This window comes from Limulus polyphemus, unplaced genomic scaffold (assembly GCF_000517525.1).
Source record: "Limulus polyphemus unplaced genomic scaffold, Limulus_polyphemus-2.1.2 Scaffold75, whole genome shotgun sequence".
In the NCBI taxonomy this organism is placed as follows: domain Eukaryota; kingdom Metazoa; phylum Arthropoda; class Merostomata; order Xiphosura; family Limulidae; genus Limulus; species Limulus polyphemus.
Window position 1 is genome coordinate 978,657 of NW_013665685.1, and position 22,327 is coordinate 1,000,983.

The 22,327-nt window shown below is 32.5% G+C and overlaps 1 protein-coding gene across 8 annotated transcripts in view; it reads left to right on the forward strand.

Moving 5' to 3' along the window:
• Positions 1-22,327, forward strand: part of LOC106466668 (liprin-alpha-2-like) — a 304,000-nt gene that overhangs the window by 226,096 nt on the left and 55,577 nt on the right. For all 8 annotated transcript variants that reach the window (XM_022395235.1, XM_022395228.1, XM_022395251.1 and 5 more), the window contains 7 exons: positions 7,181-7,282; positions 10,002-10,166; positions 12,066-12,140; positions 16,050-16,136; positions 17,076-17,294; positions 18,112-18,258; positions 19,153-19,287. In XM_022395235.1, coding sequence (XP_022250943.1) covers positions 7,181-7,282; positions 10,002-10,166; positions 12,066-12,140; positions 16,050-16,136; positions 17,076-17,294; positions 18,112-18,258; positions 19,153-19,287 — 930 coding nt within the window. The remainder of the gene's footprint in view (positions 1-7,180; positions 7,283-10,001; positions 10,167-12,065; positions 12,141-16,049; positions 16,137-17,075; positions 17,295-18,111; positions 18,259-19,152; positions 19,288-22,327) is intronic.

Genomic DNA, 22,327 nt, shown 5'->3' on the forward strand with positions numbered 1-22,327 from the left:
ACTTTGGTATTGTGTGATTCTAAATAATTTTTGTTTAGTACCGATTTTAATTTAAGGCCGGGTTTTTGAGAGAATTTAACGTTGTGTTTAATGGCTAGTTTTGTCCATAACATACTAATAATATATATTATGTTGTTTATAACATAATAATACTGACTTTGTGTTGACACAACTTAGAGCTCTGTGATATTCTAGTACTGACTTTCTGGTTAGAGAAGTAAAGGATTTATAATATACTAGTGCTGACTCTGTTTACAGAAATTATATTGGGATCAATAATATAATATTACCGACTCTTTATGTTTTCAGAACTTAACGATTAATACTTGTTAATACGTAATAACTAAACGTAGTATTGTTTAATAAAAGTAAACATCTATAATGTGATACAACTGTAAATTAGAAATCTTCACTCATTGATTTATACTAGCATCTTTGGCCCGGCATGGCCAGGTGGTTAAGGCGCTCGACTCGCAATCTGCGGGTCGCGGGTTCGAATCCCCGTCACATCAAACATGCTCGCCGTTTCAGCCGTGGGGGCGTTATAATGTGACTATTCTACTATTCGTTGGTAAAAGAGTAGCCCAAGAGTTGGCGGTGGGTGGTGATGACTAACTGCCTTCCCTCTAGTCTTACACTGCTAAATTAGGGACGGCTAGCGCAGATAGCCCTCGTGTAGCTTTGCGCGAAATTCAAAAACAAACAAACAAACTAGCATCTTTCTGTTAATAAAACTTCAATATTTATGTTCAATAATGTACATTTAAAAATATTGTGAAGAGTCCGTATTCAGCAACGTATTTTTGCAATGTTTCTGTTGATAATAGCTAACAATTAGTATACGAAACTAAACTTAATAATTGTTACTGAAATCACACATTTACGTGTATAAGAGTGCTTGTATTTACTTTCGTATGAATAGTTTATTATGTTTTAAGTTTCTGTTCATTTCCTACAAATGTATCTGCAGGTGTAACACAAGACTCCAAGTCGCACGCGAGATAAATCCTTCTGCTTCAACAGTGTTCTTTTCTTTCACCTTTCCAGACCTAGAACTTGCAGCGGCTGTGGGAAAACTATTTCGTTTGAACAACAAAAACTTTAACATCAAAATCAAATCACGGAGTTAAAATGCTTTTCTTGTACCATGTTATAGCACTTTTTATTCAAGTTTATCAAGAAGGTGCGGATCCAGAAAGGGGTCTTTTGTGGTGGGAGGGGGGATTCTGCTGCTTCTTTTTTCTTTATGTCTCGGAATCCCACTGTGTACAATACTATTTTTAACGAATGAACGGCTCTGTTTCATTGGTGTTTCATCCATGCACGTGATTGAAAATGTTAAAAGAAAAGTCAGGGTTTTTGGTATACTTTGACAAGAAGTTGCCTAATTAAAAACATAAATTTATTAAGTTATATTAAACCTAAAAACTAATTTACTGATTTTTTTATTTGCATTGATAAGAAATTTTATGATCACATACTAGAAATAGAACTTATAATAATAATAATAATAATAATATGGATTTTTCTGCACGTTTGTCCTGCCCACCTACCCCCTATTCCTATTGTTGAACAGTCTGAATCAGTACCTTGTATTTATGTGTATGACTGTATGTATGTAAGTAAGTGTGCTTAGCCTTAGAGTTGGCAGTGTGTAATTTTGACCAAGTGCTTTATTTCCAGTCTATCATTTCAAAATACGTGACGACTATTTGCAGATCACCGCTGTGTACCTTTGCAGAAATTTATGAAACAAACTTTTTTAATATCAACTCTCTGTCAAGATATAGCATAATACTAATAATAATATGTTCCTTTAAGTCAATGGTTCTCAACCTGGTGGTCCGCGAAGGTAATACTGGGGGCTCGTGAGCTATTTTATTTAATTGAATAATGCACAGAAGAGTACAGAATATGGTCCATGGTGAAAAAGTTGGGAACCACTGCTTTAAGACATCAGTTTCTCACAATACCTTTATGGCCTTCCCAAAATGTTTTGTTTTTCTGATTAATCCAATTTTATCTGTGGGTAAAAAGTTAATGTCTTTGTGGCTAAACACGTTCTACAATCTCTTGTTCTACACAATGATGATAATTTTGATTCGCGAATTTTTAACGTTAAAGTTTGAGAACTTTCTCCTTCAAACTCACTCGTCTCAACCCCTTACTATTAAGCAACACACTTAACCGAAACTATTTGGTTAATAAACTAATTAAGAATTAGTTTCAGACACTGAATTACTTCAGAAAATGTAGCCGCTGTCTCTGTAGCTCAATTAACAATTGTTATTGTTTTTATTATAAAATGCGGTTTGTTTGTTATTATTTGTCATTATTGAGTACTGTAATTGAATATTGGGATTTGACTATCATTCCTTTAACGCACTCTCGCTCCGTGAACCTTAAGCCTTAAGATACACAGTACGGCACGTTAACCACTACGTCATGTCTTGCTCGAATTTTTGCAGTAACTCAAATCTGTATAACACGATAATCGAGCCTTAAGTTCACAGGTTACAGTACCTGAACTTTTTTTTTATAAAGCCGCGTTGTTTACAGTATCTGTATAAGTAATTGAATCGGTATAAAGCAATTATTATGCAGTAAATTAATTCACCCATACGATATCTCACTCCCTTTAAAAGGGAGGTGGTAAAAACTGTTCCGGTAATTATAGATCCATTAGTCTTACATCAGTTGTGTGAAAAGTCTGATAAAAGATGCTTTGAAGAGCCATTTAACAAAGTTTAGAATTTTGTTGGATAGTCAACGTGGTTTCACTCAGGGAAAATCTTGTCTTACAAATCTTTTGACATTCCTTCAAAAGGTTACTTCTTATGTAGATCAGGGCAAGTGTGTAGATTTCGTGTATCTGGATTTTCAGAAACCATTTGACAAGGTGCCACATAAAAGAGGTGTAAGAAACATTATCTCTATAGATGTGTGGGATAAGTTAGCAAATTGGATAGAAGAATGGCTGGATGGAAGAAAGCAGAGGATTGTTACAAATGGAGTTCCGTCAAACTGGATTATTGTTACAAGTGGGGAACCTAAGGGTTCAGTCTTAGGACCTTCGCTCTTTTTGATTTACATCAATGATATAGATGAAGGTATGGTCAATTAGTTAGTTAAATCTGCAGATGATATTAAGATATTGGATGTTGCTAGCTGTGAAGAGGATGCTGCTACAAAATAATTTAGTGAGTTGGGTAAATAAATTCAAAATAATGCATGTGAGTTACTATAATTTGAATTATGAATATAATTTGGATGGGAATAACCTTAACATTGTCACAAAAGAAAGGGATCTTGGTGTAATAGTTTATTAGTCTCTTAAGCCATCCAAGCAGTGTGCTGTTGCTAATGGTAGGGCAAATAGGATTTTAGGTTGTATCTATAGAAATATTGAATACAAGTCTAAAGAGGTTATATATTCATTGTACAAGTCACTGGTTAGGCCACATTTGGAATATTGTGTTCAGTCTTGGGATCCTTACCTTAGGAAGGACATTGAATTGTTGGAAAAGGTTCAGAGAAGAGTTACTAGAATGGTGCCTGGGATGGAGGGGTTATCATGTAAGGAGAAGTTTAAATCTCTCAAATTGTTTTCAGTTGAAAAATGAAGATATAGAGGGGATCTGATTCAAGTTTTTAAGATTGTAAAGGGAATTGATAGTGTTGATGCAACATTTTTTTTCATACTTAACAGTGAGAATAGTAGAATTAAAGGACACAAATATAAATTTTGGCAGGGTAGGAGTCATCTTTAGCTAAAACAGTTTTATTTTTCTAACAAGGTAGTTGGCCTTTGGGATTGGTTGCCTTCGGATGTTGTGGAGACAATAAATTTAAGTGAAAGCTTGATAAGTATATGAATGATAAGGGCTGGCTTTAAGATTTTTAGTTTTTTAATTTATTAATAGTTTTAGTTTATTTTAGAGGATGGGGATAGCAGAGATGGATCAATAGGTCCCTTGATGTCCCAAACATTATATTTTGTTATACATTACCTAATTCTCACAATTATGGTTTTACGAAATATTCAATGCTAAAAATATTTGAAAAGTAACTCTATTTTTCTTTAATTCTTTAAAAATCCGTGGTTGTTTAATATTAAATAACTTCGGTATAGTCTCGTATCTGATGAACAGATTATTAATTGGTTAAAAATTTAATAAAATATTAAATAAATAAAGCAAAATGATCATATTTATTACGTACGAAGATTTTTTGTGTATGTGCATCAACTATTTGTAACCAATTATTCAGCGTTGTCAGTATACACTGAATTAAAACTATTAAATCGACATCAAACCATAGGTGTAGCAAGCAATAAAATATCATTAGGGTTACGATCACAAGTGTGGAGTGGGGGTTCTTTGGTAATGGTATTAATAAACCCAGTTATAGATATGTATAAAAAGTCGATTTTAGTTGGACTATCGCTGACTCAGCCAGTAAATAGGTTTTACACTTGTGAGTCAAAAGAAACATCCCCCAGTGGCACAGCGGTACGTCTGCGAACTTACAACGCTAGAAACCGGGTTTCGATACCCGTGGTGGGCAGAGCACAGATAGCCTATTGTGCAGCTTTTTGCTTAATTACAAACAAAACAAAAGAAACAAGACCTGAAGGACACTGCTAGAGATTTTTACAAATCATTTATGATGTTTACCAGACACTTATACTTATTCATGTTATTGGAGAAACACATTATATTTATCTTTTTCATTTTGAACAGTAACATATCTACATTGGAAAAGGCGAATCGAAACTTTTGATGTTGAGATCGTGAAAATCCAAACCAACTCATAATCAATTATCATCATCTCTAGAATACTCCAGGATATCCGAGAATTGTTGTGAAACACAAGAACAAAGTAATTTCTGTCCAACTTGTATCTTTTGTAAAATTATAACGATACTAAATGTACATGTAACACATAAGTGTCTGCTTACAAAACACACAAAGAATGAGAGAAAACAGTGATATTATAACTGTGACTACGTGTACTTACGCAGGGTCCCCGACTTATTGACAGACAACACACTACTGTATAGTGGTGCGAATGGTTAAAACTGGTGACCTCTCCAAGCTCAGCCTTTAACCCTCTTGGGATGGCATGGCCAGGTGGTTAGAGCGCTTAACTCGCAGTCTGCGGGTCGCTTGTTTGAATCCCCGTCCCACCAAACATGCTCGCCCTTTCAGCTGTTGGGGTGTTATAGGGTCAAGGTCAATCCCACAATTTGTTGTTAAAAGAGTACCTCAACAGTTGGCGGGGGGCGGTGATAACTAACTGCCTTCACTTCTAATTTAGAAACGGCTAGCGCAGATAGCCCTCGTGTAGCTTTGCGCGAAATTCAAAAACAAACCCTTTGGCCCTCTTTCGGTGAAAATAAAAAATACTAATGATATCCTCTTTTATGTCGCGTTCAACATTTGAAAAATTAAAAACAACACCTATGCTGAGGGTAAAGTTACACCCACGATGCGGGAGGAAGAGGTCTAGATTACACCCGACCCTCCCAAATCCAAACAAGGACCTAAATCCAGATGAAGCAGAACAGCAGGAAAACAAGACAAAAACCACCGTTTTGTCATAAGGAAATGATGATCAAATGTTTAGTTATCTAACCTATTTTAATAAATTCCAATTGTTCTTTAAGATAAATTTATAATTATTTCATATTAATCGTATTATCTAAGATTTTCTTTGAAGTTTCATTCTTTCAATAGGTTTTAATTCGGTCGTAAATAGTTTATCCATGAAAATCTGCTTTGAAAGTTAAGACACTAAACGATGTTTCTTCACACTTAACCTGTCGTGAATATGTATGCTGAAAATTCGTTTAGTTTTTATAAGCACGAAGGATCTGCTCTAAAGTTCTCACACTGAACGCTTTATCTTACATAACCTATCTTGAAGAAAGTATGCTGAAGCTTCGCCCAATTTCTTATTTATAAAGGATCTGTTCTAGAACTAGAGACACTGGACGCTTTATCTTCTTACATTATCTGTCTTGAAGAAAGTATGCTGAATCTTCGCCCAGTTTCTTATGTATGAAGGATCTGTTCTAGAACTAGAGACACTGAACGTTGTTTCTTCATACTTAACCTCTCGTGAAGAAAGTATGCCCAGTTTATTCAGATTTGAGTAAATATTCCTTTCAAAAATATGCTTAATGTTCTTTTTTTAAGTAAATAAGAGATTTCCGTCTTTCTTAGATATTGAATTTGTATATTTCTGTACACTTCATTTAAAAATCAATTTCACTGAATAAAATATATTTTACATACTTATATTTTCGAAAGTATAACTTGAAAACGGTAATTATATAGGGTCCGTAATGGCACTTCCATAATATCACACCATTCATTGGTCAACATAATATTATGTGGTGTGAATTGGATAAATGTGTTAGTTTAAAACGTATAATAGTTGTGAAAATAATTTATATCAAATAGCAGTTCACTTGGTGCTCCTTAAAAACTTATGAACTTTAACTTTGATTTATGCTTTTGTTTATGCATAATACTCAAAATGAACAGGACATAATAATTTATTTCTGAAATTACAGTCTGTTTTTGTAGTTTTATCAAGAAACACGACAAATGAAAGTTATAATTTTGTTGTTGTCGTTGTTTTCGGATTGTGAAAAGTTTTGGAAGTCAGCTAAATTATAAAGCGTAACATGAGCTATTTCTTTAGCTTTTCGAAGTCTCCCGGTAGGACAGCGGTAAGTCTACGTACTTACAACGCTAAAATCCGGGGTTAGATTCCCCGCGGTGGACACAGAAGATAGCGCAATATGGTTTTGCTCTAAAATAGACTAAGCTTTTCAAGTTTTTCGTCTTTAATTCGAACATTTGAAGTTCTATAATTAAATGTAAATTATAAAATACATGTACAGTTGAAGTACCTTCCTTCTGTAGTAGTTTTTGGATGAACAATAGTTTAAATATTATTTCATTAAATTTTCACCTTTCTAAAAAGAAACCTTATATTAATGTTAATAGACGTACTTTTGACGTCGCACAACAGAACCACTGTTCTAATGATAATTGAATACATTATTTGCAACACTTCTACATGAATGCAAAAATGTTTAAAACTTGGTTTTTGTGATATTTCTAGTTATCATACAAATTAGTAGTGTATTATTGTTGTTTTTCTGTAGGAGTTTGCCACCTTGACAAAAGAATTAAACCAAGCAAGAGAACATCTTCTAGAACGTGAAGAAGAGATTAAAGAGTTGAAAGCCGAGAGGAACAATACAAGAGTAAGTCGTAAAAAAAAAACTGACACTTCTGTTATAAACTAGTCGTTCTCAAAATTTTTCTTCTACTGACCATCTATCGGTCCTACCCTACCCGCTTTCGCTTGCCATTGTAAAAACAAACTCATCAGCATTTATGAGGAGAATGACGTGTGTGTGAACTTTAAGGAGAAACGAGGCTTGAGTTTAAATGTCTCTCGATATTTTATATACGCAAAATTGAAACCGAACATATCTAGATCTTCGAAATAAAATCTTTGTAGGCCTAAATGTAGAACACAATTGAATCTTAGATTTTCAATATTGCTTATTTCGGTTCTCGAGACACAAGTCTAAAACTCGCTTGATTTGCACGATTAATTATTACTTTACTTCAGTTGCAGACAGAGAAGTTTGAAACTTGGTCAGACTCTATATTTGCAACTAAAACTTAAGATATAGTTAAATAAGTTTAAATCTAGCTTGTGTTTAAGAGTCACAAGGTTAAATCTCGCTCGAAACATTTAATTAAGAAACTCACTTCGATCCTGTAGAGAAAATGAACCAATTTCAATTCTAGACCTGTAGAGATTAGTTCTCACGCGAGATGTATACACTCAGGTTTCGAAATCGATTTGGATATTATAGCTGTGATATTACTGTTTAGTTAAGGTCTAAAGCACCTAGGTTTAAATCCTTCCGAAACAAGGAGCACAACCTTTAACGATCACTGGAAAAAATCCAGTTTGAAACTTACATGTGATGTATTAAACATCTCTCTATCTCTAGTTGTAGGAATATAACTTTGATCACATGAGTATGGAACTGCAAACTATATTGCTGAGGCGTTGAAGCATAGGTTTGAATTTTGTTGTTGTTTTTTACGTTGACGATAGCCAATCTGTATGGGATAGATCAATAGAAAATTCCTTTAAAAATTAATCATAGCCAGATATTAGAAGCACGCACTGTCATGCGGTTCCCTTAACGATAGAATTAAATCTCCCAACTTTATACACGTATTTCCTCTTCCTCGAAATCGTTAGACATCAAAAAGCAGGAGAATCACGTGACACAAGTGTTCTCACGCATTCTAAACTGGAACTATTAAATCTGGTTAATACGAAGATGTAGTTTGGAAGAATGTTTACACAAGTGACAGTATCTTCCGATTCTTTACCCGATGATGTCAGAATCGGATAAAGAGTGATGAATCAGTGACGTAATTTTCGTTTTTCAACGTGGTATTTGTTCACTTTAACACACACCGTAAGTCATGCACATATAAAAGAGGAAATATTCTTACAAGTATTTTTTTTTTGACACTCTTATGTGAAATAAATAAATCATGCCAATCGTTGTGAATTAACTTGAAATGCAGTATCGTATAGTTTAACTCACCCAAGTTCAACTAAATGTTATGACAACAAAACATAAACAAATGCCACTAAACAGCTGTAAAGAAAAAGTAAACGTTTCGTTTAGTAGTACCTTACAAAATTCTTAGTATCCGTGAATTAACAGTATCGAAAAGTAATATATATATATAGTTACAACGCTCTAAGCCTCCTCATAAAACCCGTTAACTGTTGAGCTGTATTATTCCGATGCTGTAAATCTCTTATTTACAAGATAGGTAAACTAATTTACAAAGAGTGATGGTCCTTTTTGGCCCTCTTATTTTTGTCTCCTGATTTTCTCTTTAATCACGATCCTACTTGTACAGAATTCTATGCCCTAATGAAAAAGCCTTTGATATGATTAATTCACCGACCTGCCGTCTTCAGTAAAGCCGACAAAACACGTTTTTTTTGTGTGTCTATCTTGTTAAGTAAACTGAATGGTCAAGCCATTCTCCTTCTTTACGTGTAATAATTATCAACTAACAATTGATGTATCTTACATTTTCTTCAAGTCAATGTGCTAAGAGAAGTTGCTTTCAGATCCTGCATGTGGTACTTTACTCATATTCTAGTGATTAATTACGAGTATCCACCAGGTGAGGTTTCCTGATCTTCAAGATCAAATGTATATGGTACTCAAGACGTGCTTATGGCAATGACTTAAAAGTTAACAAAATCCTAATGACCTGGTACATCTTAAAACGTTATATATAGAGAGTAATTAAATAGATTAGTTGAGTTATTGTCATTCATTATTTTAGAACAAGCAGCAGTCCTCTGTGACATGTATGTAAATCTACCTGTCTGTTTTTTTGTGTTTTTTTTTTCTTCTACTTACTTCATCTAACAACTCTTTTACTTGTGTGGGTATCTGTCAGTAGATTTACTTTGTCAGTTGTGCTCCCTCTCTACGTTTTTATATGTCAGTCACCAGTCATGTCCATGTTAGTTCACGTGTTTGTCTCAGTGTGTGCGCATATAGAGATATAAATATGTTTTATACTTAAAGATGTTGCTTTTCAAAGACATAGAAGAAAACACAGTGAGAAAAAAAATTAGATTTGAATTTTTTCTTCGTCTGATTGTTAGAAAATTTGGTGCTTCTCCAACAGTTACACTTTCATCTCCTTCTTTTTAATTCAAGAGATAACACTTGTAGAATAATCGAAACATCCAGTTAGGTTTTTGGTTTGTTTTTCTGTAAGAATTATTGCTTGAAACACTTATTGTTTCTAGAATAAAAATGTGTATTCTGATTTGTTTGTTTTTATGTTATCCTTTAAAGTTAGTAGCTGGACATTTAGAATACCCAGCCTTTTCTAATATATGTTTTTTAACAGTTACTGTTGGAACACTTGGAGTGTTTAGTCTCCCGACATGAACGCTCATTAAGGATGACTGTGGTAAAAAGACAAACTCAGTCCGCAGCGGGAGTTTCTTCGGAAGTGGAGGTTCTCAAGGCCCTCAAGTCACTTTTTGAGCATCACAAAGCTTTGGATGAAAAGGTGAACTTAAAGAACCTTAAACGGTGTATAATTAAAAACCAGTTAGCGACTGTTACGTTTATAAAACTTTTCAGGTCCCCCAAAAAGATATTATCAGCTTCTTTTGTTAAAGCTTTTAACAAACATTTTTCAACAGCATTTACATTTACTGTATAAACAGTATCTAAATTTTCGTGAGACTCCAAGAAAAAAGAAAAAAAACGCAACATTTTGCTTCACAGTTTCTAGGGGACTCTGCATATATTCTCATCTTAATTTTGGTTGAAACCATAGCAACTGATATTTTGTATGAAGAAAACAAACTTAGTATGTCTATAGGTACACTGGGTAATAATAATTTCAAAGCTAAAATGACTATAAAAAAACTAGGGCCCGACTTTATTATAAATAGTTGAATACAAATTAAGTATTAAGGTTTGGGTTCAGATATGCCAAAATAACATGGCCAGATGCTGAGACAAAATTCCAGAATTGATGGACAGACAATGCTCAGCAATACAGTTCACAACACACAACAAAAATAGGATATAATAACAAACATCATTTCCTGTACATAATGGTTACCAAGACACACAACTCCTATACCTTAAGAGTTTCCAGGAAAACCACAGATATGAGTGAATATTTTTCTATAAATCAAACCACCCCAACAGTGTAAATAGGGAAACCATAGATTGACTAGTCTCCAGAACAAACTTGGTTTGTAATACAGAAGATGCCGTAAAGAAGAAAGAAAATACATCACTATAACCTTCCTTAATAATGGATAAAAAAGAAAGTAACAGAGATAAATACCATGAATAAGCAGGAGGAAAATTGTACACACACACAATCATTATTCCCTTATGTTAAAGGTCTCGCTAAAATCATAGAGGGTATGTAAAAAACCTTAAAGTCAGAGCAGTATTCAAAAACCACAGCACAATACTTTTGCACTTAGTGCACAACAATTCATCAACAGACTCAACCGCATGGCAAAAACACTTTTTTACATCATCACTTACATTGGAAAAACAAATAGACCAATAAAAGTCAGAATTCAGAAGTATTATAGACATTTAAGACTATGTTACCAATGTATCCACAATAACCCATTATGTCAGAGGAGACCATTAAATGATATGGAATAATACTAAAGTAAAGTGGTGTAAACCAAACACGCAAGAAAAAAGATTAAAAAAATCATTCTACACACAACTAACTGATAGAACTTGGTCATCCTAGCATAGAAGCCAGCAGAATCTGGATTATCTCTCTTGAAAACATTCAAATAGTATGAGTAGGGAGACCTCAGATCAGTTGATAGCAGACCAACCTTTCTAACAAAAAGAACCAGGATCAAATCCTGGGCCCTACTGTACCATGTAGTCCTTCTCAGGGCTTGTCTAAAAATATTAGCAGATTAGCAGCTGAAATGTAGGATGTAATTAGCATATAGCAAAAAAAAAACGTATTAATAATTAAATTTAACTAATTGTATATGATACTAGCAACAAAAATGATCAATCTCTAATCCATACAATCTTCCACTAATTACTTGAGACTGTTTCACTTATAGTATTTTATTAAATAAAAGGTACTTGTATCTGATTTTGTTTTCTTATTTAACTACCTTCCAACATTTTGTCATAATTTTTAAGTAAACTTCAGACTAGTTAATCTCTTGTATGTCTTATTTCTGATATAGTGAAAATATCAATATATCTATACATACAGTGAGAAATCTCCATCATACCATTTCATCTTAGGATATTGAAATATTTTAAAACTCGTGGAAAAATAAAAACTATGATTGTTAAGCTTGAGTGATAGTGTGTGTGTGTGTGTGTGTGTGTGTGCTTTGCAGAGTATCTTGTACATAAATTAGTAAACCACATAACAACATTATATTTTTGACAGGTTCGGGAGAAGCTCCGAGTTTCTCTTGAAAGAGTTGTTACTTTGGAAGAGGAGCTGGTTCGATCTAACGAAGAAGTAAGTTAATGCAGTTCAGTTTTGTCCATTCAGCAAAAAGATGCATGTGAATGTGTGTATATGGGATAGTATGAACTATGAGTAAAATGTTAATCTTACATTTTATAATTCAGAAAAATATGAACATTGTTTTTATATATATAATATAACTACACACATTTATTAGTGATACTGTATCCGTGACCTATTTTAAGAAATAACAAGAACAACTAATACACTACACTTTTATGTGAATGTAATTATACTTTAGTAGCAAAAATCATGTAAGGTTTGGCAAGTGTAAATTGTGTGTTTTCAGTGCTTGTAATAAATGTATTTGACTACAACTGTCATTACATTGAAATAAAGCTGATCAATCAATATTTATTATTAGTGTAGTAGTGAGAATATTGTTAATTCAGCATTTTCCATGTACATAAAAAAATGCAGTAATATGTTATGCTGGGATATTCAATATGCATTTTATATGGAGTTAAACTCATCAAATAGAACATTCTTTAACAAAGATCATTACTAAAAAAAAATTTCATTATGTTTTGAACTCACTTTTCAAAATGGGTATGTAGTTTGATGATATTTTACTCCCAAAGACATATATTTTCCACATTGTTTTAAATGTAACTTCCATCAAGAATATACTCTAATATCGACTTTAACAGATCTTAGAAACCTCTTTTGTCTAAAATTAGATTTCTTTTGTGTGGTGTGTGAAATTCTTAGCACTGACCTTTTAGATAAGAGACCTCATTGCTATCTAAAATGTGAGTAACTACAAAACCATTTGTCACCATTATTTGTATAATTAGAATCTTCTGTATGTTTAAAATATATTCATTTACTGCTGAGTGTACAAAGCATATAGAAAATCCCTAGTGGCATCCTTGATGAATGATACACACCTCCTAATGTTATTAGATATCAACTATGCTATTAAAGTGGTTTATGGTTTGCCATTTATTAGAACTAGGTATATGTGTGTGCTGCTGTTTACCATTGTTTAAGAGCATAATAGCATTAATAGAGGGTGTATTTATTGAAGTTCTATTTTTCTTAAAGTAACAAATGAATGTAGAATGGTCTTTATAGAGGAAGGTAGATTTATGAAGCATGCAACTATAAAGGATATTATATAAACTTATAATTCCTTTTGTGCTGATAGGTTGTTTGCATACCAAACATATTTGTTGCTAAAGCAAGTAAGTGTTTGATAGATGTAGGTAGCAGTCCCATTTCAGTTCATGTGACCACAGTAAAGTTATTTCAATTAATAATATCAAGAACAATGTAAAGTTAAATAAGGAGTGCTTGGTGCCATTATGTATGCTGTTCACACAGGGTCATGCATAAAATTAACTTTATAACTGAATTTGTGTAGCAACTGGCTATAAGCAACTTCATTTATCACCTGAGCTATAATTTATAGTATGTTTTTAAATAGAGAAGCCACTGATTGGTTTTTAAACCAGATATTTTTTGTAAGATTGGTCTCTGATAACTTATAAACAATTTGGTGTGGAAGAAAGGAAAGCTAAGTTAGAGAAAAAAGATGGGGATTTGTCAAAACCTGAAAACACAAGATTAAAATACGTAGGATGAAACTCAGGGGTTTGACAAATCTGCTTAATAGACATGCAGGTTGTATTTTTATTCCAGTCAGAAATATACATGAGTAGCAGCAGGATAACTGTGACATAAATAATTTGATATGTATCTTCCAGCGGCATCCTGTATGGTGTTAATTAAAACTAGAAGCAGTACAATTAAACTCAAGTTTCAAGGAAGGTGATACTCCTGACTAAGGGATACCACAGTGAATCACTCAAACTTAAGATAACACAGCTTGCCTATCACTGTAAAAGATATGACTACCTATCCTTTCCATTAAATGACAACAAATCATTGCTCACATTAAAAGATGCCACATTGAATAAGCCTTGGTCTCAGATATTGAACACAGATATTGTACTTATACATCAATATACACACACATCTTTAATGAATTAAAGTTAATTAGGATAATAAGGAAACCTGTAAAGTAATCAGGACTACAAAAACTTATCAAAACTGCAAGTTGTTTGTAAAAGTAATTGTATGTTTTTGTAGCTGATTGTGCTTGTACCTTGCTAATTTGTACATGATTTACAGAACTGTTGTTTATGTAGTTAGCTAGTTCTTAATATACCTGCTTAGTAGTAAGTGTTCCTAGCAGGCTGTGTTTGTACACACTGCTGCCAGTTTCTTTGGTATCTAGTTCTTTGTATTTTGGACCCGGCATGGCCAAGTGGTTAGGGCGTTTGACTTGCAATCTGAGGGTTGCGGGTTTGAATCCCCATCCCACCAAACATGATTGTCCTTTCAGCTGTGGGGGCATTATAATGTGATGGTCAATCCCACTATTCATTGGTAAAAGAGTAGCCCAAAAATTGGTGGTGGGTGGTGATGACTAGCTGCCTTCCCTCTAATCTTTCACTGTTAAATTAGGGATGGCTAGTACAGATAGCCCTCGTGTAGCTTTGCACACAATTCAAAACAAACCAAAACGGTTTTTGTGTATCAAAACTAAATGCTTGTGTATATATTATACTACTGCTTCAGAAATGAAAATGAGTACAAAAAACAAATTGGTTAAATATTGCTGGTTAGATGAAGTTTGAAAAGTTATCTATAATGATAAATACATCTTTTACCAATAGTATTTAAGTTTGTGTTTTGTACATCTAGTTGGTGCTCTGCTAGTTGTTTTTAGGTACTGCATTTTGTTGATGTATTTATCTATATTTGTCATATTTGTAGTTTTTTATTGTTATTTTTTCATATGATTGATTATTAGTATCTATAACATGTAAGGTGAGTTGCTTGAGTACTTAGTTTTTATGTCCTTAGGTAATAGTTTTCTTTAGATTAATCAAGTCGTGTTTTTGTATAATTGAAGATAAAGTGATGAAGGATGAAACAGGAAATTCAGACCTCTTCATAACTATGTACTTATGATGTAATATACAAAACTAACTTTAAATACTTATCATTATGAGTCCCTAGTAAAGTACAGTGAGGTATAGTTAATTTTGACTCATGTAAATAAACATGATATCTAATGCTGAAAGAGGGAATTAAACAGAGTATGTTCAGTTTATTAAGTTGTATTATTTGATGATTAAGTACATGTTCAACATGTAGGAGAGAAAAAACATATATATTCATAATGTGAACTTTTTATTAACAAACTGTCTTGAAATTATCATTGGAAACTGATCTGTTTAAAAATACATCTACATGTGTATCATTCAATGTAAGTTCAGTGGGTAATAATGTTTTTTAGTTCAACCACTGGGAAATTTATAAAAATAATTGTTAGAATTAACCCTTTGATATTATTTTTTGGCACTTGTGTATAATGTTAAAATAATAAATACACAACACACAATGTTAAAATCGATACACAGTTTAAAAAAATTTATAAAATGTGGACTCTACATGTTTTGACATTTACCACATCTTCAAGAGTTAATATCAAAACATGTAGGGTTGACATTTCAGAGATGTTTGTAATTGTGTATCGATTTGGACATTGTGTGTTGTTTATTTATTATTTTAGAATTAACCTTTTGTTTAACTTTACACATTCAAAGTATAAAAACTTCAATAAAATCAATTTTAGATTATTGGAAAATGTTTAGACATTGTTCATCGTCTGAAGTATTATATGTCATCAATATAAGGATAATACACTATCATATATATGTAATGTTAATAGTCGAGTGTTTCAACCAGTTAAAAGCAAGTAAGAAAGGATGAGATTAATTAATAACATTAGCATACCAATGAAAAGTATGAACGTTAATTCTTTATTTGTCAGTCATTTAGATTTTTGTGTGTTAGGACATTGGATAAAAACTTGTTACTCTGTAGTTACAGCACCTCAGAAGTAAAGTAGGAAATGAAGTATCAGAAGACAAAAAAGGTTCAGGAAATGGTGAGATATCTCAGCAGTCAAAGGTATGAGTGAGTTCCTTTACATTTTAACTCTTACAGTATATTAAACTATTCCATAACTTATAATTTGAACATCTTGATCACAATGTTGTTCTATTTCCAAAATATAAAACTATTGTAAAAGATATTTAAGATTATAATTTTTTGTGTCTTATAGTAAGTTCCTTGTAAAATATATAACTGTACATATATAGCTCTGTCTCTTGTGTGCACAAACACATCAGAAGGATAAATACAGTATTTTACAACAGGACCCTGATTTTCTTTCTATCAGGAAGAATTAAGTGCTGTAAACTTTGGGAAAACTTCAGCTTCTTTAATAAATTAAGATCAATTTTCCTGAAAAAAAAAAAAGATATTTTCATTATCAAATACACAAAATCACCAAATTCAAGCATTCAGTTTAGATTAAATTAATTTTTCAAGTATATTGAGGAAACTACTGTTTTACCTTATGAATTTTTTATGTATTTTTAACATTTGGAATGGAATCCCTCAAGGGGTCTTGAAAAAAGCCTGTATTAATGCCTAGTGTATACATAATTTATTCATAGCAATGTATGGGCTGCTATATGTAATCTCAATGCACTGATTAATCTTGAAGTTCAAACTTTCTTCATCAAGTAACCTTTATCACAGTATACAAATAAATTTCAGTATTAAACTTCTAGATGTCTTATCAAATTTATAATAAAAACTTGTGTATGTATATATGATCTTTCTATTATAGTTTGAAAATATAAATTTTATGAGAAGTCAGAAATATAATTTGCTTTGAAGGACTTGTTACCTATGGTATAATAAAAAAATTACAGTGTATTATTACTAACACAAACTACTTAACTGTTGTAACATGTGCCAATAATTCCCAAATTAAAACCACCATGAATGCTCCCCAAAAATGTAATATATTGAGCTAACATTTGCAGTACATGTTTTCAGGTACCTAATGGATCAATAGAAGCAGCAGCAGAAGCAGCCAAGATGGTGGAGCTTAAGGATACAATAGATAAGCAAAATGCTGAACTTGGAACCGCACGAACAAAACTATCAGAACTGGGAACTAAAATTCAAGACCTGGAGGAAATGTTGACTTCATCACAAAAAGAGGTTGCAAAACTGCAGACTGAAAACACAAAGTTAGCACGTGACCTCCGAGAGGTAGGGAAGAAGTAAAGCATTTGATATTTTTTCAGATGAACAAAGAAATAGTTTGAAATCAAAGGTTAAAAATACCTTAAGATATGTGGTTTCGTATCTGAATGTTTAATAGAAATATCCTGAGTTCACAACTAAGGATCTTTCTTTCTTTACCTTTAGTCTGCCCCACTTTTTGCCCTCAAAACTCTGAAAAAAATTACATTATTTGTGAATAATAACTTTGTGGAAGAAATTTTAGGAAAGCTTCCTTTGTCAACATCCAAATTTTATTTCAGGTAATTGGGGAAAAATAGGTGGATGTATGTAGTTATAAATATGGAAACAGATACACAGAAAATGTTATGAGTTTCGAAAAAGTTTTCTATACATATCTAAATCACTATATGTTTGATACTTTCTTTGTTCAGTCATGTTATATCCAGTACTGAAAAACCAGTCACCAGCAATATTATCTTCTGTACCCCTAAGTTATACTAGGATATCCAACCATCAGGAAACAAATATATAAAATATTCTTCACAGTATATACATTTCTTGTTTTTTAACATGATATATTCAGCATTTGTAATAAAGATATAAAATTAAAAATGAAAGATATGTGAAAATCAAATAATATTTATATAGTGTTTTAAAGTCATCTGTACCTATATATGTTTATTAGTAATATGCTTTAAAGGACATACATTTCATGCACACACACAACTTTTTAAGCTCGCAAATTTTTTATAGACCAACAGTTTTTAAAGGAAAGTTTAAATATTTTTAAAACTATAAAATGCTGTTTGCAGATGAAAAGTGAATCATTTTTTACATTTAGAATAATGCCCAAAAAGAAGATCAGGAAGAAAGGATATCAACCTTAGAAAAACGATACCTCAATGCCCAACGAGAATCGACATCAATTCATGATTTAAATGAAAAATTAGAACAAGAGTTAATTAATAAAGAAGCACAATTAAAACTAGTAAGTTTTGTTTATTTTTATTTTGCTATAAATTAATGAATGGATTTTATAAGCAAATTTTTAGTTTCCTAAAAATGATATTTTAAGCAATATTCTAAAAAGTAAGTAGAAGCAATGTTAATATGTATCTTATGTATTGATTCTTTACAAAATAACCGTGATTTAACTGTGTTGAAGATTTTGTGCATCTGACCTAAAAATCTAGAAATAAAAAATTATATTCTTAACATTCAGAGACAATCAAAAGCCTCTTCATCATACCAATTTAACATGTAGTTCTTGCCTGCCATTATCATACTATTTGATTAGTTGGTTTTTTTCCTTGTCTCCTATTAATCAGTCATTGATAGACAATGTTTTTTGTGCAAATGAATCATGAGAAGTTTAATTTTACAACTTTATCTAAGTTAATGTATTTTGTGCTTACCAAAATACTCTTAACACATTGGCTGCCATGTGCCCCACCAGTGGGTTACAGACAATTATGTTTCAAAGCCAAATTTCTCTTGTGGCATATGAGTTTGGGACACTGTGACTGCTCCTCAGCACCTTCTGAAAGTTTAATTTTATTTATACTTAATTTATTTTGTGGTAGCCAATGTGATAAGGATCCACATATGTCATCACTAACTTCACCAAAGTTGTCAGTAAATTGCAATTGTTTTAATGTTGAATTGTTGTACGTGTCACAATATTTCAGATTATTATATTTTGTTTAGTGTTTAAGATACAGCTTCAAATCTTATGAAATATTTCTTCCTGACTTATACATTTATACAAAATGTACATAAGAGATCACACCTCCAAATGTAAGTTTGATACAGTGAGTTATAAATAATTTTGAACATGGCATTCCTTGTTATGAAAGAATAAGATAAAATATCAATCTTGTAGAGTGAAGAAAAAGTTAGAGCCCTAGATGAAAGGTTAGAACTGACTGAGCAGAAGCTTTCTCAATTTTCTAAAAAAGCCGAAGCTTTGCCAGCCAAGGAAGCTGAACTTCAGCAGAGAATGGAAGCATTGTCTCAGGTATGTTACAATATGCTTATGTGGATAATAGGTATAACAGTCAGCCTGGATGACTGTTAATTTTGATTAATCAGGATATAAGTGTGATTATAATCTTGGACCAGTCAGAATGTACATATGAACTGTAAGCTGAATCAGTAAATGTTTCCTTAAACTGGTCATGAAAAACTTTTTTTACATAATTTCTTCAGCTTTTTAACTTTTTTGCATGAAGATTAAAAGTACCTATTTTATCATGAAATTTTCGGGAATATGCTGGCCCAATAATATACCATATAATAGTATTTTCCAAAAATGTGTGATAAACATTGGTCCTATTAATGTATTACTTACTGTCTCTCACAAATTGCTGCACAAGTTGACTTGTAATACATGTTGATACAACTGATGTAAAGCTGACACTTCTATCAAAGCATGTAATACAGTGCCTTGCAAAAGTATACAAAGTTTCAACATTTTGTTATCGTCTGAGCTTGCAATCATGAAACTTTCAAGTGGGATTTTATATTTGAATCTACTCAATCTACTCCAAACTGAGAAAGCTAAAAATGCTGATATTATGTAAGTACATTAGATTTTCAAAGAAAATTAGAATATTCTCAATTGCATCAATATTTAACCCCTTTGATATGGCAACCCTTAGTCAGTTTAGGTGCAAAAGATTAGTTTGAAAGGTCACAAAATCAATATAATGGTTTCTGTCTGTGTGTAATAAAAGTGATTTAACTTGACTTCATAGTAAATGCATCTGTTCAAGCCATAACTCCCATAGTGGTACAATAAACCAACCATGAAGACCAGGAGTTTTCCAAATAAGTCTGGGATAAATTTGTAGAGGAGCACAGATCAGGAGAAGGTTACAAGAAAATTTCAAAGTCACTGATTTCCCTTTTGAGTATGGAGAAGTCCATCATTAAGAAGTGGAATGTTCTTCATACCATCCAGTCACTACCCAGATCAGGCTGCCCCTTCAAACTAAAGCAGCCAGGCAAGCAGGAAACTGGTTAGGGATGTCACTGTGAAGCCAACAATGACGTTGAAAGATTTTCAAAGTTTTGTGTCTGAGGTGGGAGGGTGAGTGGCAAGAAAGAAACCATTACTGAAAAAGAATCATCTTAAATCTTGTGTGGAGTTTGTGACAAAGCATGTAAGTTTTACTGCAGTCATGTGGCACAAGGTTTTGTGGTTAGATAAGACAGAAATTCAACTTTTTGGTTTAAATTCAATGCATTACGTCTGGTGCAAGCCCAACACAGCACATCACATAGTCAACACCATCCCAACTTTCAAGCATGGTGGTGGCAGCATCATGTTATAGGGATACTGTCAGGATTGAGGGGAAGATGGATGGGGCAAAGTTCAGGCGAATCATAGAGGAAAACCTGCTTGAGTCAGCCAAGAGTCAAAGATTCACATTTCAGCAGGACAATGACCTGAAGCACAAGGCCAAACCCACATTGGAGTGGTTTCAAAAGAAGAAAGTGAATGTCCTGGAGTGGCCCAGTGAAAGTCTTGACTTGAATCCAGTGGAAAATTTATGGCAAGACTTGAAGATTGTAGTTCCCACTGAATTGTCAGAATTGGAGCAATTTTGCCAGGAAGAATGGGCAAATATTACACCATCCTATTGTGTAAAACTGGTAGAGACCTATCCAAAAAGACTCACAGCAGTAATTGCTTACAAAGGTGCTTCGACCAGGTAATGACTAAGGTGGTTGAAGACTTATGCAATCAGCAAATTTCAATTTATATATCTTGTTTGCAGGTTTTGCTGACATTCAACCTCTTTCACACAAAACAGTGTCAAGTTTGATCAACTAACGTTTATCACCCTTCACACATAACAGCATTAAGTTTGATCATCAGAGTTTTGAATAAAAACAAGTTCATTAATTTTTTTTTTTACGTTATTTGTATTGCATCAAAATGTGACATTATTGGTAGGGGTGAATACTTTTGCAAAGCACTGTACATGTTGACACAGCTGATTTAAAACTGACTGTTCTTGCAAAACTTGTAATACATGTTGATCCATCAGACATAAAACTGACTGTTCTTGCAAAACGTGTAATAGACTTTGATCCATCAGATGTAAAACTGACTGCCCTTGCAAACTTGTAATACACATTGATCCTTCACATCTAAACTTATTGTTCTCACAATAACTACAGTACATGTTGACCTTAGCTAAGCCTAAAATTAGTACATCTTAATGCATCCAATGAAGTATTTACTGTCTTACAGAATTTGCATATATTACAGAGGTGTGTGTATTAATATGCAACAAATTCACGGTATGTATTATTCCAATCATTGTAATTCTTATTGTCTTGCAGGGCTTTCATGTTGAACCAACTAATACAATATTTAAACTTATTATGTTCTGAGAAAGTTGATACACACTGACCCATCTCACGAAGATTTACAATACATATTGGGCCCAAATTATATAGCTCAAAACTTGAATATGTTAAAGAACTTTGAATATGCGATAAACCAATAATTTATTGTTATGTATAATTTGTAATACACATGAGCCCAACCATTGTAGCACTATATGTTCTTCAAACACTACAATACTTGTTAAACTGAACTGTTCTCTTAAAATTACACATACTTTGACTTCTATAACCGTTTTGGCCAATTCTTAATGAAGCAATGTTTAATTTGTAAAAAAAAATAAATTAAGAAATGATTTTTTCCATGCTTCTATATGTTATTAAAGATATTCTATCATATCTATTCATAAGTATTTGAGTAAATGGCATGTTTTTTTAGGAAAGTAAAGGGAACAGGTTTAAATTTATCTATTTTAATTTTTGAGCACAAATATAGGCACATCAGTAATATGTACCCTGTTCTGTAATAAAAAGCAAACAGAAAGTAGGAAGAACTTATTTGTTTAAAACAACCATTTATTGATTAGCCCACATAGAGAAAAAGCTTTGGGACTGTTAAAACATATATAAATAGTATGGCTTTATCAACTCTGAATAGCTATGATTTTGGGAAAAAGCCATAAACTAACAAAAACAGATCA